This window comes from Mesitornis unicolor, unplaced genomic scaffold (assembly GCF_000695765.1).
Source record: "Mesitornis unicolor isolate BGI_N332 unplaced genomic scaffold, ASM69576v1 scaffold42748, whole genome shotgun sequence".
Classification (NCBI taxonomy): Eukaryota; Metazoa; Chordata; class Aves; order Mesitornithiformes; family Mesitornithidae; genus Mesitornis; species Mesitornis unicolor.
Genome location: NW_010202033.1, coordinates 94,587 through 110,038, shown reverse-complemented (window position 1 = coordinate 110,038; position 15,452 = coordinate 94,587). Strand labels below are relative to the sequence as shown.

Below are 15,452 nucleotides of genomic sequence, written 5' to 3'. Positions count from 1 at the left end.
TTTTATCTATTCCTTAACACTTCTGATTTGTGTAATATATAGGTAGCCATTTAAACCATCAATCGCAGGGATGACCGGTATTCTGGAAGCTTAAGAATGCATCACTTGTGCAGAGAAAGAAATTGAAGAAGCAGAAGTGTTTTAAATTTGCTGTAGTGTTTTCTTTAGTCTTGAGTTGTAAACCCTCTAGAATGAAATAATTTCCTTCTGTGCCCAACTGAAGTTTTGTGACAGCTTTTTGGAGGTTTTCTGTTTCAGCATTCGACTTACAAAGACTATGTTGGCACTACTAGAAATTGACTTCTCGTCAGCCTCTTAGAAGGTTTACCTATGTAAAGCTCAGCTAAGCATGCTCAACCAAAGCATTTCTTAATTGACAGCTGCGAGCAAGTGAATAAGTTATGCTGAGGCACTAATTAAATTATTAATTGTATAAATATAAATTACACTGAGGCACTAGGAGGATTTTTTTATGTATATAAGCTCTACTTTTAGAGTTAAAGAGCAAGACATAAATGTGTTTTAGAACAGAGTATTTAAAGAACAGAATTTCTAAATGCCTGGGAAAAATAAAAGTCATCTCCCAACTTCGTGTCATGGAGTACATTTAAGTAATGATAACTGTGTTGTGATGTTGACGAGCAAAACCTTTTGCTATTTTATGTAAAACATTATTCAGCGTGGAGCACCCAGTTGACACAATTTACTTTATTGGGAAGCTGCTGTTGTAGAATGAGATCTATTTAAAATGGTAAAAAGAAGATCTAGTGAAAATACAGGATTGCAGAAATTGGCTGTGTCGGGTTGATGTTAATTGTGTCAATATATGAGATGGAAAGGGTGGTATTGATGGAGTATATCTTCTAATGAGGTTGAAAGTTAACCAGGATTTAAATTGGGTCATACAGGGAAATGACAATACAGAAACATCTGGTGGAAAGGCAGCCTGTGAAATAAAGTTAACAGCACAGAGCTCATTCTCAGTCCAGCTGCAGCAAGGGCAGGTGCCTGCTGTAGGGGAATGGTATCTGCATTGTAATCAGTTTAGAGTGTTAAAAAATGCATGTGAGACAGATTCAGACAGAGAGTTAACGGCTCAGCTCCATGCTCTTTCCTGCCTTATGCTTTCTAATGGTTTATTTTCCCTGTAGGAGAAGATCCAGAAACTCGGCGGTTACGAACTGTGAAAAACATTGCTGATCTTCGACAGAACTTAGAGGAAACAATGTCCAGTTTACGGGGAACCCAGGTCACTCACAGGTAATGGCATGACATTGTTTATAAAAAAAATGGAAATCACTGTGTTCTTACTTCACACCTCTCAGATCTGGCTGGGTTGCATCCTTGAAAAAATGATTAATGCTGACAGTGACAGATACTGATCTTGTGCTTTTTATCTTTAAAACACAGATTCTGAACTATGTCCAATGTTTATTGAGATTTATGATGAGTAATTGGTGGTGTCAAGTTGTATATAGAACCAAAGGTGGAGAGCAATCAGTGCTTGTTAAATGTGTTAGGTGATAGTTGAATATAGATTGCTGTTTAAAATGTTTCTTCATCTTACTCTTGAACAACTTTGGTGCATTACAACCTTCTCCCCCAGCATGTAATATTTTGTTTAAATAAGCAGGTGAACTATGCTTGACCCACTTGATAAAGTGCATAACTTGAATTCCTGACCAATCTTTGGACAAAAAAATATTTCTAATATTATTAGTCATCCATGTATATAACTGCTTTTTTTGTTAAAGCAGCACTTGGATATCTTCAGCAATATTTAAGATATCTTCTAAACGAACAAAGCTTGTTATTACATTTAAACATTCTGTGATTCAGATATCTGAGTGTTGAACAGGAGGCTTAGAAGAAAAAGCTGTTTGGCCCCTAATGAGGTCAGGGTCCTACTCAGAGCTCAGTGCCTTATGGACTCCAGCCCTAAATGAGTTCATTGGGGGAATACATTGTGGTTTGGCTTTGTATCTAAAACTAAGGGAGAGCCTGCAAAGATGAACTCCCAATGCTATTTTTCAAATTACAATTATTGTGACAGCTTATTACAATTTAATTACTATCACTGGAGGATACATAGGTTTTTGCAGTGTATACGTAACATGATATTGCAAATAGTACAATGCTGCTTATTTTTAAAAATATCCACAAGAAAAAAAAAAGTAACACTATGTTAGTTGTGCAGGAAAGGAGAAGGGGAGTTTGCATGGGCAAAAGAAGTCGCAGCTAGGGGTTAGCTGCTACTAAATTAGCCACTACTAAGCTGCAAGTGTTCAGAGTGTAGTCTCAGAATCAGTACATATCACCTGAAATCTCTTGGTCTAGCCATCACATTTTTAAGGTTGCATATAGCAGTTTACATTTAGTCAAATGCATTTCTTTTTTTTAAGCACATTGGAAACTACGTTTGACACCAACGTCACTACCGAGATAAGTGGCCGCAGCATCCTCAGCTTGACAGGACGACCAACCCCCTTATCGTGGAGACTGGGGCAGTCCAGCCCCCGCCTGCAGGCAGGCGACGCTCCGTCAATGGGAAATGGGTACCCTCCGCGAGGGAACGCCAGCCGCTTCATCAACACGGAGTCGGGACGTTACATGTATTCTGTGCCTTTGCGGAGGCAACTAGCGTCCCGCGGTAGCAGTGTCTGCCACGTGGACATCTCGGACAAGGGAAGTGATGAAATCGATCTGGAAGGCATCACCATGGACGCCACCGGCTATATGAGTGATGGGGATGTGCTGGGCAAGAATATCAGAGCTGATGACATCACAAGTGGGTGAGTGCCTTTACTTTTCTTCTTACATGTCATGCTTTATGTGGTTCTTGCATTGTTTTAAATGACGCTGTATTCTTGTGGTTGGTTGGAGAAAGGGAAAAAGAACATGATGAGATGTGGCACTGAGGGACATGGTTTAGGGTGGGTTTGGCAGTGCTAGGTTAACAGTTGGACTTGATCTTAAAAGATCTTTTTCAACTTAAACGATTCTATTATTCTATGATTCTGTATTCTACTGGATTTAATAAGCATTTATAGGGACAGCTCATTGTCACAGTTAATTTAATTAGTGGGATCTTAGCACATTATTTAAGTACATGTTAAGAAAATATTCCTATATATGAACACACTCGTGGACATGATGAAATGTTTTCCTGAGTTGGGGTTCATTGTCATGTCAAACGCATGCTGCAACACTCATTTATGCCCACAAGATGGAGAGAGTGAGGCATTTTCTGTACTGCATCCTTTTGCTGCCTGAGCTTTTAGGGTACAGCTCACTGGAAGGAAATGAGTTTACATCTCTGTGTAGGGTAAAATAGTTGTACATGCAAAATAAAGTCTAAAGAACAAGTTAGTGTGCAGAATTATGAACTTGTAAAACCTTGTTAACAATTGTCTATATCAACCTTTTGTCTCTGCCTTGACTGGAAAAAGCATTTGTTCTTTGCATTAAAGTCAGTATTCAACTCAATATGTCTGTTTTCAATTCCTTCTAGAAAGTACAGTCATTTTTTCTTAGCTCAAGTACATCAGCATCAGATTGATGTTAAAACTGATCTTTGAGATGTTAATGGCATATTTATTTTTGTGGCAGCCTTTTCCCTGTCTGGCCATTTTATATCCTTTTTTTTTAATTTTTTTTTTTTAATAATTGACCTTTCTTGTAGCATTGGCTTATTTGTAAGATTTAATTTCTCTTACTGAAATAGAAAGCTGCAATCCAGCTGCTGCTTTGTCACTAACTTAACCAGTTAAGTTATGCAATCTGGAAACCTCCATTAACTCTGTTTTAAAAATTTGGATGTTTTCACACCATCCTTTTTGAAAAGTCAGACACTTTATTTTTAATTCTTCGTTAGGTAAGCGTAAGTAAAGACGATTATGCAAAAGCCACAGTTTTGCACTGTTTATCATAGTAACATTTACTACTTCTCCTCTGAACTGTGACTTTTATTCAAACACGTGGATGTAATTTAATTGGATGGAAAATTAATTTTGAATAGCACTGTGGTTTCTATAAAACACCTAGAGCACGAGCTGAGGAGTGTCCCTGGCAGAACTGTGTCAGCTCAAGCTTCTGCTGCTCACATCCTAGAGGACCTCCAGCCTTTGTCGATCTTTATTTAGTGTATAAAGTACAGATTCCAGATTGTGGAAAGGGAAAAAATAAGAAAGCTGTTGAATTTATGAATGATATTTCCAGAAAAATATGTGGCTTCACTCATCTCCGTGTTACCGGATTACGGTTACGTTTGTTGTTACAACATTGTATGGTGAAAAATAGAAGTATTCATAGTCTGAAAATACAAGAATGGTCTTTAGGTTCTGGGTCTAAGGGACTAGTAATGTAATTAAAAGTTTTTGTCTGTTGGCAAACAGGCCTGTTTGCCTGTTGCCTCTGTCACCAACGCAGTGAGTTACATACCAAGAATGAAGAATATAACATTTAGTGGAGGAAGCATGTACTCCACAACAGCCCACTCCTAGCCTTGAGTGTTAGAACATCTTTAATGGAGTACCTGACTCATTTCCCACTAATTCTTAAAGGAGGGAGACAACTTTCAATAATCACTCATATAACCAGCCACAGTATGATAAACGAGATCGCGACTTAAAGTTCTTAGGATGAGAACAGTTATGTGTACAAATCTTTTCTTCTTTTCCACATCACTTCGCTGAATAACGTGTTTCTTTATTGATTTCTGTAGCGCTGTTGTAGTAGTTGACACAGTTCCAAGGACAGAATCTGTATTGCAGGTCAATCCATCGTCAGAAAGATCCAGCTCCATTTCCAGGTTGTGGGCAGGGTTTGGAGGTTGGGTGGTTTGGAGGTCCTCTCGTTGCTGCACCAGTGGTCATTTGAAGCAAATGTTCCTGAAAGCAGCCTCACAATGTTGGGGTTACATAGTCTGTGGAGAGTAATTGTGTGTGTGGATTCCCTGAGAAGGGATTACTGCAGTACTGAATTGCAATAACAGCATTGGATGTAATACCAATATCAATGGAGAGAGAGAAAAATGAGGGTGTTACCTTTGATGAATCTCACTGACGCCTAATAGTGCTGGATTGCCATCTCCACTATGAACAGATGTTTTACTAGCCTGTTTCATGAGTTATCTTCCCCAATATGGTATATTCCCAATTATAAAAAAATAAGATAGTGTTTTGTCTTTGTGGGAGAGGAACAATATATCACTTAGAAATCAGAGAGGTTGCTTGTAAAGGAAACATCCGTGTGACTTGCCGCAGAACAAATCTCTGAGATAAATGTTAGAGCAAACAGATCCGATGTTTCCAGAAGCTGTTACAGTATGTGGAAAGCAGCACAAGAGGGCATTTATAGCATGAATAGCTCTTTATTAGCTGGTATGTGTTTCACGTTGTCATTTTTCAGAATTGCTACAATCCTGCAGTCTGAAAACCTTGGATCTGTGTTTTCATTGGCAAACTGATAGGGAAGGAAGGCAAAATATTTGTTACAGCCCAAATAAATCTGATAGCCAAGATAAACTATTTTAGTCCTGTGATCCTGATGCTTTCTCTGAAATGTACTGGGTCATGGGAAGTTTCGTTTGGCCCCCTTTAACAAATCTGCTCAAGCAGAGTTCTGGCAGACACCAGGATTGCTTTCACAGGGTTAGAAGAACATCTTTTCAAAATAGGCAGAAAATACCTCTTAAACTAAGAAAGTCTCCAGGGGTTGGTTCAAGGGTAAGAAGTGGTCTTATTGTGGGAGCTAAAACATCAACTGAATGACAAAGCAGCAGGACTGGGATTTGTGTGAGGCAGGGAGTAAGGACCCACCTTACCTCCTCCAGCGGATGGCTGAGCTCGGGCCTTCAGAGCCTCCTCAGAAAGGGGCACCTCAAAGCCCAGAATTGTCCCACCTGTCCACCCCAAAGAATGTTCCAGGTGGGGACATAAAGTCTTATGGGTTTTTTTGGGCTTGTTCAAAAGGTTTTGTTCACTTCAGTCTCCATTTAGCTACTAACGTACACGTTCTTACCTCTTTTTTTTTTGTTGTTCTTTTTCTTTCCTCATTTCTCTCTAATGAGATGTAGAGTTAATTTCCTTTTTATCTGTCCTTGGAATGCAGCAACAGAACTGTTGGTCAGGAAGGTCTTTTAAAATTCTTTTCTTTTAATTTAATTAAGCCTCTGCCCCTGTTTTCATTTCCCTAATGTGCAGCTTTCTATGCAGAATTAACTGCGTGGATATGCCAATTAGTGCTGGTCACAAATTTTCTCAGGAAATGGCTTTTAGTCAGCAAACACTGCTTGTCAAAACAGTTTTTTTGCAGAAGCGTTGCTATTCCAGTTAAGTTTCCAGGAAAATGTAGTTTTGATGATCTGACAGCTTGGCCACCCTAGAGCTTGGAACTTCGAGGCAGGGCAGATGTGAGTGGCTCCCATCTATGGACCGTGGGTCTGCTGCATGCCAAGGTGGGCTTTGGGGCATGCCCAGCTCGCTCTTTTGAGTGTATCTCATTAAGAAACGTTACCTAGTGACTCTCTCATACCAAAACTACCCAGCCTAGCAGTGAGCTGCTCCCTCAGCTGTTTATTTCATGCTCTGGGGCCGATACAGTCCCATTCCAGCTCTCTATTTCCACAGCCTCTTAATGTGTTTGTGTGCACGATGCTCATGGGATTATGATTTCTTCTTGTTTATTGAAGCCTTTATGCTCCCCCGGGATCTTTCTACAAGCACTACAAGCAGGTAAATTGGGAATGTGGATGAAAGGATGCTAAAAGGGAGAGCAGGCCACTCTTGGCTCAGAAGTCAGGCTTTAACCCCTGTTTCTTCTGCTCAGGTCAGGCAAACCACACAATAGCATTGTGCCTTAGGTAGAAATCCCACTTGTGGTACCAAGGCCTGTCTACCCCTGAGTAACATGGACCATCATTAAAATATTCTATTGCAGGCTGAAATTTAGGGTTTATATCTATTAGGAGTCAAAGAAGAGTCAGACATGAAGAGCTTCAGCTCTGAGGACTGATTTCATTGAATGTTGAAGTGTACTTGGTATTTGTAGGATTCTTTTGGCTCAGCTGCTTGATTTTCATACTATTTATCAGTCAGTGATGCATCTTTTTTAGATGTTGGGGTCGTATTTGGTATAACAGTCCTTCACTTGGACAAAGGTTTTAGAAAGAAAAGGAGGACTATGCAGTTTGCTGCTAATGAGTTTGTTCTTGGTAACAGTAGTTAAGAGAAACAATTTCCTTCTAAGCCGTCTGCAACAGGAATGGTTGCTGCTCCAGGTAATGTGTGGCTAGCTGGAAATCGGGAGTGACAGAGCTAATCATGGTCTGAATGGGAACCTCTTCACCCTGTACATTGATTCAATGCTAGCTATAGTCTTTTCTGACCTATATTTTGCCATAGTGATTATCACTGTATTTTTTCTCTACACTTTGAGTTAGTCATTTTACTTGACGTTGCACTTTAAATGGTATGATTTTAGTTATAAGATCTCACCTAAATACAGTGGATGGGTAAAACTGCCTTCCTTATATGTCCATTACACTTCAATGTAACTGAGAAAAATTTGGAGGTTTGTTTTATTTTTCTTCTTCATTTTAGCATTTTCTTCTTCATTCTTAGTAAACTGTGTTGAAACTGCTTCAGAACTAGCTTTTGTTTTAAAGTCATAGATGTCCTGGTGCTGTGAGAATGAAAAGAAAAAATTATGGCAGTGTTTAAATCAAAATAATATTCTTATTCCAAGAACTGTACTTAAAGATCTTTACAGGAGACATGACTAGAATATTACATAAACATTTTCAATATTATTGATGTTGTGTTTTATTTTAAATATTCTTAAATATTGCGCTCAGTTCAAGAATAGTTCTTATGTAAGCTTCATCAATACGTGTTTGATCATTTATCACAAATGGTATCTCAGATAACATGCTCTCATAGAGCTTTTCTTGCAGTATAGGATTCAGCAGTGGAAGTGTAGGCCTATAAGTCATAACTTAGAGATCAGCTGGAATCAAGCCTTTTATTCACTATACTGCTAAGAAGGGGCTCCATTAGGTCATATGTAGTGTTTGTCAGTAAAACAAACTCAGAAGTTGTATTTTTTGCTTACTTGTACATACTGCCCTACTGTCAATGACTACCAAAATACCTGTTTAATAGCCACTATCCCAATCTGGGCTTGTTCCTGTAACAAACACCTCAGCAGTGTTTGAGCAGCTGCTTCAGTGCCAACAGGTTTTTGTAATTTCAGCAGAAATACAACTTCTAAAGGACAAAATATGGTCCCACCCTGGGGCTAGCCAGTAGAGGGAGATACAGTCACACACACTTTGTCGATGTGGCTCATCTGCAGAAAAGGAGTAGGCATAAGTGAGTCAAAAGTCTCCGTGGAGTAACTCTTCCTCTGCTGCTTGACCCTGCTGAGAACCTGTGGAGAAGCAGCACTCCCTTAGTACTTCTCTTTGGTCACACCTCATTCCTCTCCCTAACTAAATCAAAGAAGAAATAGCAAAATGGATTGCTTATTCTATAGTTTATTTCTAAAATTTTCTTTGAAATAGATTCTGAGAAGAATTTAGGCATTTAAATAGAAACTGTTATATGTAAAACTCCATTTAACAGATGCCTGATTCTGGTGGATCCTCAGCTTGCTCCAGGCTGGCAGCCTGGTGGGTGTGATTGTTGTCCTCTCTTAAGTAGTTACTACCCATGTTTCACTGAGGTCCAAAGTGGTATTTGCACACCTGAAAGTTAAGCAAGTTTTGCATCTTTAAAATAATCAAGCTTTTACTGGTCATTTGGTTACAAGGGGAAAAACTCTTCTAATCCTAATTAAGTTCTAATGATCTAATGAAGCCCTCACTTCTCCTAGCAAAGTCATTGAAGAGACACTGCCCTAATTCCTCTGTGAAATCTGGAGAGGGTCTGTCTTAGTCTGTTCCCAAGAGTCTTCTAAGGTCTTGCTATCTTCTTGCAGATATTTTATTCAGGTGACTTCTTTGAAGCCTGCTTTGGGGGCTATTAATAGTTAATATTGGCATTGAAGTTTCTCATTGCCATAGCCAGAGTTCTCCTTCAAGATACAGTGCTCTATTAATTTCTGAAGGGCCATTCAACTCCAAGATAGATGAAGAAGATCAAATAGAATTTTAACCTGTCCTTTCTTCTCATTAACTGCCTAAAGGGGGAGAAATTGAGGCAAGCAAGAATTACGTAAAAATACAGTAAATACAATACTTATATTTAATATAAAAATATATATCGATATAGTCTTATTTTACTAACTCCAGCTTTTGAAAGTCCAGTTACCTTCAGTGGATGCTTTTCAGAGTCTAATCTGTGTTGTCATCTTGAAAGGACTGACTAGATTTGTAAAAGAGTTTTTAAAATTACGGTGGAGCAAGCCTCTTCCTTGAGAGGAAGGTGAATTTAAGCTTAAGGTGCATTTGGCAGACCGGCTGAGTGAGTGTTGGAAAGAGGATCGTCTACTAGAAGAGTCTCCTCTGAAACAGGAATGGATGGACCGATGTGAGAGATGCTTTCTTTCACCCTAATATTCTTCTCTCATATATGCACAGTTTCTCTTACATCTAAGACTCCTAATTCCACAGGAAACTGGTTAATTCAGAAGCTCGACAAGAAGCCAGTGTCCTGGAGGGAACAGATGTAGGGTCTTGTATGAGAATTGACATTTAGTGGCAGCAGCCACCCAAGTCCTTTACAGACTACACTGTCCTTGGGATTCCTTCCCTTGGCAAATGCAAGGTTTGTAGTAACAAGCCTGCAGACTTCTTGAAAGGGAGACCCACCTGGGAAGACATGTAGAAATAAATGTAGCCCGGGGCAGCAGTGCCCAAAAATTGTTATCTGATGGCTGCTGAATAACTTGTGTGCCAGGCAGTCTTACTACCTCTCCAAATAGAAAAGTATTGATTTCACAGAAGCCAAAACTTTCTCTAGATTTCTTTGTTTTTTTCTTTTTCTTCCCCACTCCCCCCGAAAAAGGTCTGAGGACTAAGTGGTGAATGAGGGTGAACTTGTTTTGCTAGACTGGATTGGACAGTGTGAATAAGCAGCTACCATTCATGTTGTTAGTACTTTACAGGTTTCTCCAAGTAAACTATGAAACTAAAATACACTTATTAAATTTTGCATAATCTCATCTTTCCCATCTTCCCTGTTAGTGGAACAGGTATCTCCTTCCCAGCAGTGATTAGGATTTTTGAGACGGCAAGTCATTCATTGTTTTTTTCTGGTTTACTCCATGCTTGTCTTTGAACATCTTCAAAACAACTCATAGTTCATTCATTTGTTAATTGCAAATAGTTACTGATTATTAGTAAAAGAGTTACTGATTATTAGTAAAAGTCTATTAATTTATAAATTATAGACTGCCTAAAATATAAAATTAAATTTTAAAAGAAATGAGCAATAGTTTGTGCTTTGATGAACCTGAAAGGTAAAATTTGATCTAGTGTTAGGGACTTGGGCATTGTATTAGCAGTTCCAACCTGAAAGCTCAGGACCTAATCCTGTTCCTGAATGCCTATGTTGAATTTCGCGTGGATCAAAGAAGGTAATTTAAAAAGACACAGGCTTATAGACAGTGTATATGTTCAACCCTTTGGTTAGAGAGAGGAAATACTGTGCTGATGTGGTGGGCATTATAATGGAGTGGTCAGGCAAGAATAATGGATGGAAGGACTTGAGGGAAAACACAGAGAAACATCAAATTCCAATGTCAAGATGGAAAATGCAGACCAAATTCATACTAACCTGAGAAGTTTGAGGTTGTCATCATCCTGCTGTTGGGCTAACATTTCTTTTTAAGCCACATTTTTAACAGATTCCTGGTTGCAATACCAGGATCATTTTGATCACATTTATCATATTTCAGAAATAGCAGTGTATAATTTTCTTCTATTGGTGGTTTTAGCGACTGGCAAAGTTAGACTCCTTTTATACTTAGTGCTTATTAAGCCTCTTGATCTTGTTTAAATGACTGTAATGATGAGGCAGATGAAGCCTGGTGAAAATAAACATTTAAAGAATAAACATTAAGAATAACAATGTTACTGCTGCAGCTAAAAGGGAACACTTTTGAGTGTCAAAGCTGATGTTGCTGCATGGAATAATCCAATAGCTGTAATTCCTACAAGCTTTTTGTTTCAAGTTTCAAGCACTTGGGTTGCTGGGCATATCTTCTGCCAGGAGGATCCTGGGCAGCTGTTTCTAAACTAATCTTGAATTAAAAGCACCAAGAGGAAGGCAGGAGCACCTGGGCTGCCAGAGTCAGCTCCTGTTTTGGGGCACGTTGCTGCTTTCCTGCTTATGGGTTTGGGATTATGGAGCTGTGTGATGCTGAGCAGATCAGGGTAGGCTTGCCTGGTCTGTTGAGTGCTGCTGTCTTACCTGCTCCTCCTTCTCTTCCTAATGCTTAAGTGAAGAATGCCTGTCCCTTGGCTACCTATTTTCAAAACTGGAAAATTCATATTCATATGTTAAGGAGTGAAATGAATATATATGAAGTGGTAGAGTTGTCAGACCATAAAAGTAGGTGTGCTGTTGGCTGGCTGCATACATGGGTAAGTAGGGAGTGTGGACAGAAGTCAAGTGACTCAGACTGCCAGATTTTACTGATCCCTGGCATAACTCGTTCCTGTTTCCTCAACGTGCCTTTCAGGAAAAGGAAATAAATCACTTCAGCATCAGAAATACCCTAAAAATATTGCACTTGGAAGGACTTATTATGGCATTCAAAATTTCAGAGGCACATTAAGGGTGTATTTGGCTAAAGAAAAGAGAGGCTTAAAGGTTGTCCAGGGAACTCGAAAGCAAATTGCTTTATACCTGTAATACAGGGCGGAGAGCCACCTTCTTATAGAAAAAGAAGTCACCTAGAAAGTGGGCTGTAAGTTCCAGTTGTGTGTTAAAAGTGCATAATACTGCTCTTGTTTAACCTGAGTCTTTTCATGTTCAAAGAAGTTTAGTTAATTTTATTTCCTTGCTGATGACGAGTGAAACTATGGAGATGAGTATTAAGCATTAATTCCTGAAAATATTAGAGACTCATCACCGTCTCCCTGTCAATTCATTAAGTAGTATTATATTCTACTTCATTAAATGTAGTCATTCTCCATTGGCTGTTGGTACTATCCCTAAAGCATCTGAGCTAGTAAATTTTTTGAACATGTAGAATTTACCCATCTGTATAAACATCACAGTCTGGATACCATGCCTTTTCCTAGATCATGTATTTAATCTTTTTCTTATTTTGGGGCAGGTAGAAAAACGTCAAAACATTTGGGTTTCCACTGAATATGCTTGCAGAGTTCTTAGGATTCATGAATCTAGCAAGGCAGCTAGTACAAATTTGTCATGGTTTTTAATAAGAAAAGTCAAAGAAATTATACCTAATTGATAACTGGGCTAATAAATTGTTTGGACTGCAGTGGGTCATTGTATAGGAGAGGCCTGTATACTGGCATTCCACTGTGTAGATGTATAATAGGGCAATAAATTCAGATAGTGTTGAGTACTGCTAGAAGTACACACATGCAGGATAATATTTCCTGGTTTTATTCCTCCTTGAGCAAAGCCTTACAAGATTGTTTTTAGAAAATATACTGTCATGGTATCCTCTGTTGTCATAAAGCAAAAACCTGCAGCAGTAATAATGTTGAAGATAGTATCTCCCATCCTTCTTTCACCTCACTGTTGCATGCAGGACTTTAGGCATTGTTGCTTTTGGCATATTTTTGGAATTAAAAATTCCTGGGTAGCAGACACTGTGTGTAATGAAAATAAGATATAAAGTTTTCAGTCTTTGATTACACAGACCTGTTTCAAAATACAAAAATCTTATCTTGTGTTGTTCTGGCATGTAAGAAACTTGCCCTGTTGGTATAGTGGGTAAAAGTCATCAGCTATGTCTGTGCTTTTTTACAGGGTCTTGGTTAGAAGAACTTACAATCTAGTTGTCAAAAATACCAAAAGCATCCAGCTTCCATTGCCTTGTGTAAGATTTATGAGTGCTTAAAACTACTGAAAATCCAACTATTAGTTTTCAGTTTGATACAGCTGCAGAATTATTCCAATCTATCAGGTTGCAGAGCTTCTGCATAGAGGATGGAATCTGCTGATGCTAGTTAAAGAGGCTTTCCATTGGTTTCAGCATGGCTAACTCTTACGAGTAATACATTTCATTTCATGTTTTCTGGGTAATGAATATGGAGAACAATATATTTCAACTGTAGTTGATCATTTTTATCAAAGGGCTAGTCATATGCCAGGAATCTGACAGCAAAGCCAAAAGCTGCATTTTCCAGTATGTGTACAACGGGTATTAGTGCAGAAACACCCTTTGTGTGCAGACAAGTATCTGCAATAAACCAATTAGTGTATTTACGTTAGATGTTTTTGCTAAATGCTGTTTGCATGTTTGTAAAACAGTTTGGTCTTAAGCTCCACTTTTCTTTCCCTTTCTTTCATGAGTAGCTTAAGGAAAAACAATACTCTTCCACAACAAAATATTTATATATATATATGTGAAACACAAGTTAGAATGCAAGACCTAAGGCTAATTTCACACGAGTTACAGTGCAACTGTTCCTCTTGCTTTTTAGTGTCTTTGTTTACGAGTTTGGAGAATCATGTCCCCGCGGTTTTGCTGAACAGAGAATACTTTTGTGTCTGACTTGGGTGGCTTAGCAACCTCTTTAGTAGACTCCCCTGAGAAACTCCTTGGTTGCTCCTAGGAAGGCCCCATACAGATTTATACATCTAACTGAAATACTAACCAGCAGATTGTGCAAGGCTTCTTGACTCTTTACCATTCTGTTTTTATAAAAGCAGTAATTGAATCTGAATTGGGTAAAGTACATCTGTTGCAGTAACATCTCACCTGCAGAGGCATTGCTGGCTGCAGCTAGGAGCATCTGTCCTTTCTGGCTGTGGTTGAGAGTGTCTCACTGTTAGGGAAAAAGCTCTGGGGCGTGATAAGGAAGGTGTCCTGTGTATCTGGGTGTTATTCTGTGGACTGTTGATTTGCTAAGAGTACCTAAAGGATTGAGAAGATACAATCCTATCAACTCCTAACTCAGTGAGGTATGTTACGTGTCTGATGGTATGCCAGAGGCAGCAGCCGTATTACTAGGGTTGAGTTATTTCAGTCCCAGGTGTGTGAAAATCTTTATAGCGTGTTTACACAATTGTCAGTGCTGCTCCTGTAGATGTACCTGGGGTGACAAACTGGTGGTGGTAACACAGAGCTCACACCATGCCAGTGTCCTGAGAGGTGAATGGGAAAGTGTTTGTAGTTTAAAGCTAGCTCGCATATAACTGTATCCAAAAATACTAGGTAGTTGGTATGGTTTTTAAAACTTTCTTTTCTTGATTACCACCACAACCTGAAGTTATATTACTTGATGGTTACTGCTGTCTGCATTGGTACAGACTTCTGAAAAAATGCTGGATGACACAGCATGCATTGTTGTGAGGAATTGTTCCTGGTGATCAACATCATCTATCTATTCTTGTCCACCATGTGTCATCTCTGTTCAGTTTAAGATTAATTTTTCATTTGTCTAAACTAGAAAGTAAGAAAGTTGTTATATTAGCAATTTGCGAAGTATCACATACACCCCTGGCACTTCTTAATATCTAAGAATAGTAACGCTTTTTAAATACAGATGTCTCTAGGTCACAGTTGCAAACAGAGTACAATGTAGGAGCCAAAACAAGGTTGAGAAAAACTTTTAACTCATGGTGCAACTTTGATTTCTCACAATAAATCTTGGGATGCTCGTTGTTCATGGATCACTGACTAATTTAGGATGAATTCACTGTGATTTTTGCAGTTAGCTCTTAAAAGGGTTGAGGCTTCCATTGTGTTGTTTTAGCCCTCACAAAATAGTTCAGGATGGTATTAACTACGCATTTTGTGGACAGGAAGGGATCATTAATGATAGCATTCACAAATATTAAATTATTTCCATCTAGGCATCCTTCATAAAAGTTAAATATTCTTCCTTTGTCAGTTATACTGAAATTCAGTTCTTATTGATGAGAGTGCAAGATGTAATGGAGAACAATGAGAGGCAAAAAATATCTCTAATCTGATCAAGAATAAAGTTTGCCTTGTTTCTTATTCCAAATAATATTCTTAACTTAGAAGTGAGGAAATTGCAATATGCAGTTGAAAACATGCTGAAGATAGGAGCTACAATAATATCTAAAAGTTTTATTGTTTTAATAAACATGCCATTTTGTTTTGCTGTTTTAAAGGTATATGACCGATGGTGGTCTGGGCCTCTACACTCGAAGGCTAAACCGGCTGCCCGATGGCATGGCTGCAGTGCGGGAGACGATGCAGCGTAATACTTCACTGGGACTCGGAGATGCTGACAGGTAAGGTCTCATCCAGCAAATGCTCACATGTAATCGTGCATT

The 15,452-nt window shown here is 38.8% G+C and overlaps 1 protein-coding gene across 1 annotated transcript in view; it reads left to right on the top strand.

The window, feature by feature from the left end:
• The first annotated feature begins 2,600 nt into the window (after positions 1 to 2,600).
• Positions 2,601 to 15,452, top strand: part of NAV2 (neuron navigator 2) — a 96,011-nt gene continuing 83,159 nt past the window's right edge. The window contains 2 exon segments of the mRNA XM_010190272.1: positions 2,601 to 2,792; positions 15,288 to 15,410. Of these exon segments, the coding sequence (XP_010188574.1) occupies positions 2,611 to 2,792; positions 15,288 to 15,410 (305 nt within the window). The 5' untranslated portion in view covers positions 2,601 to 2,610.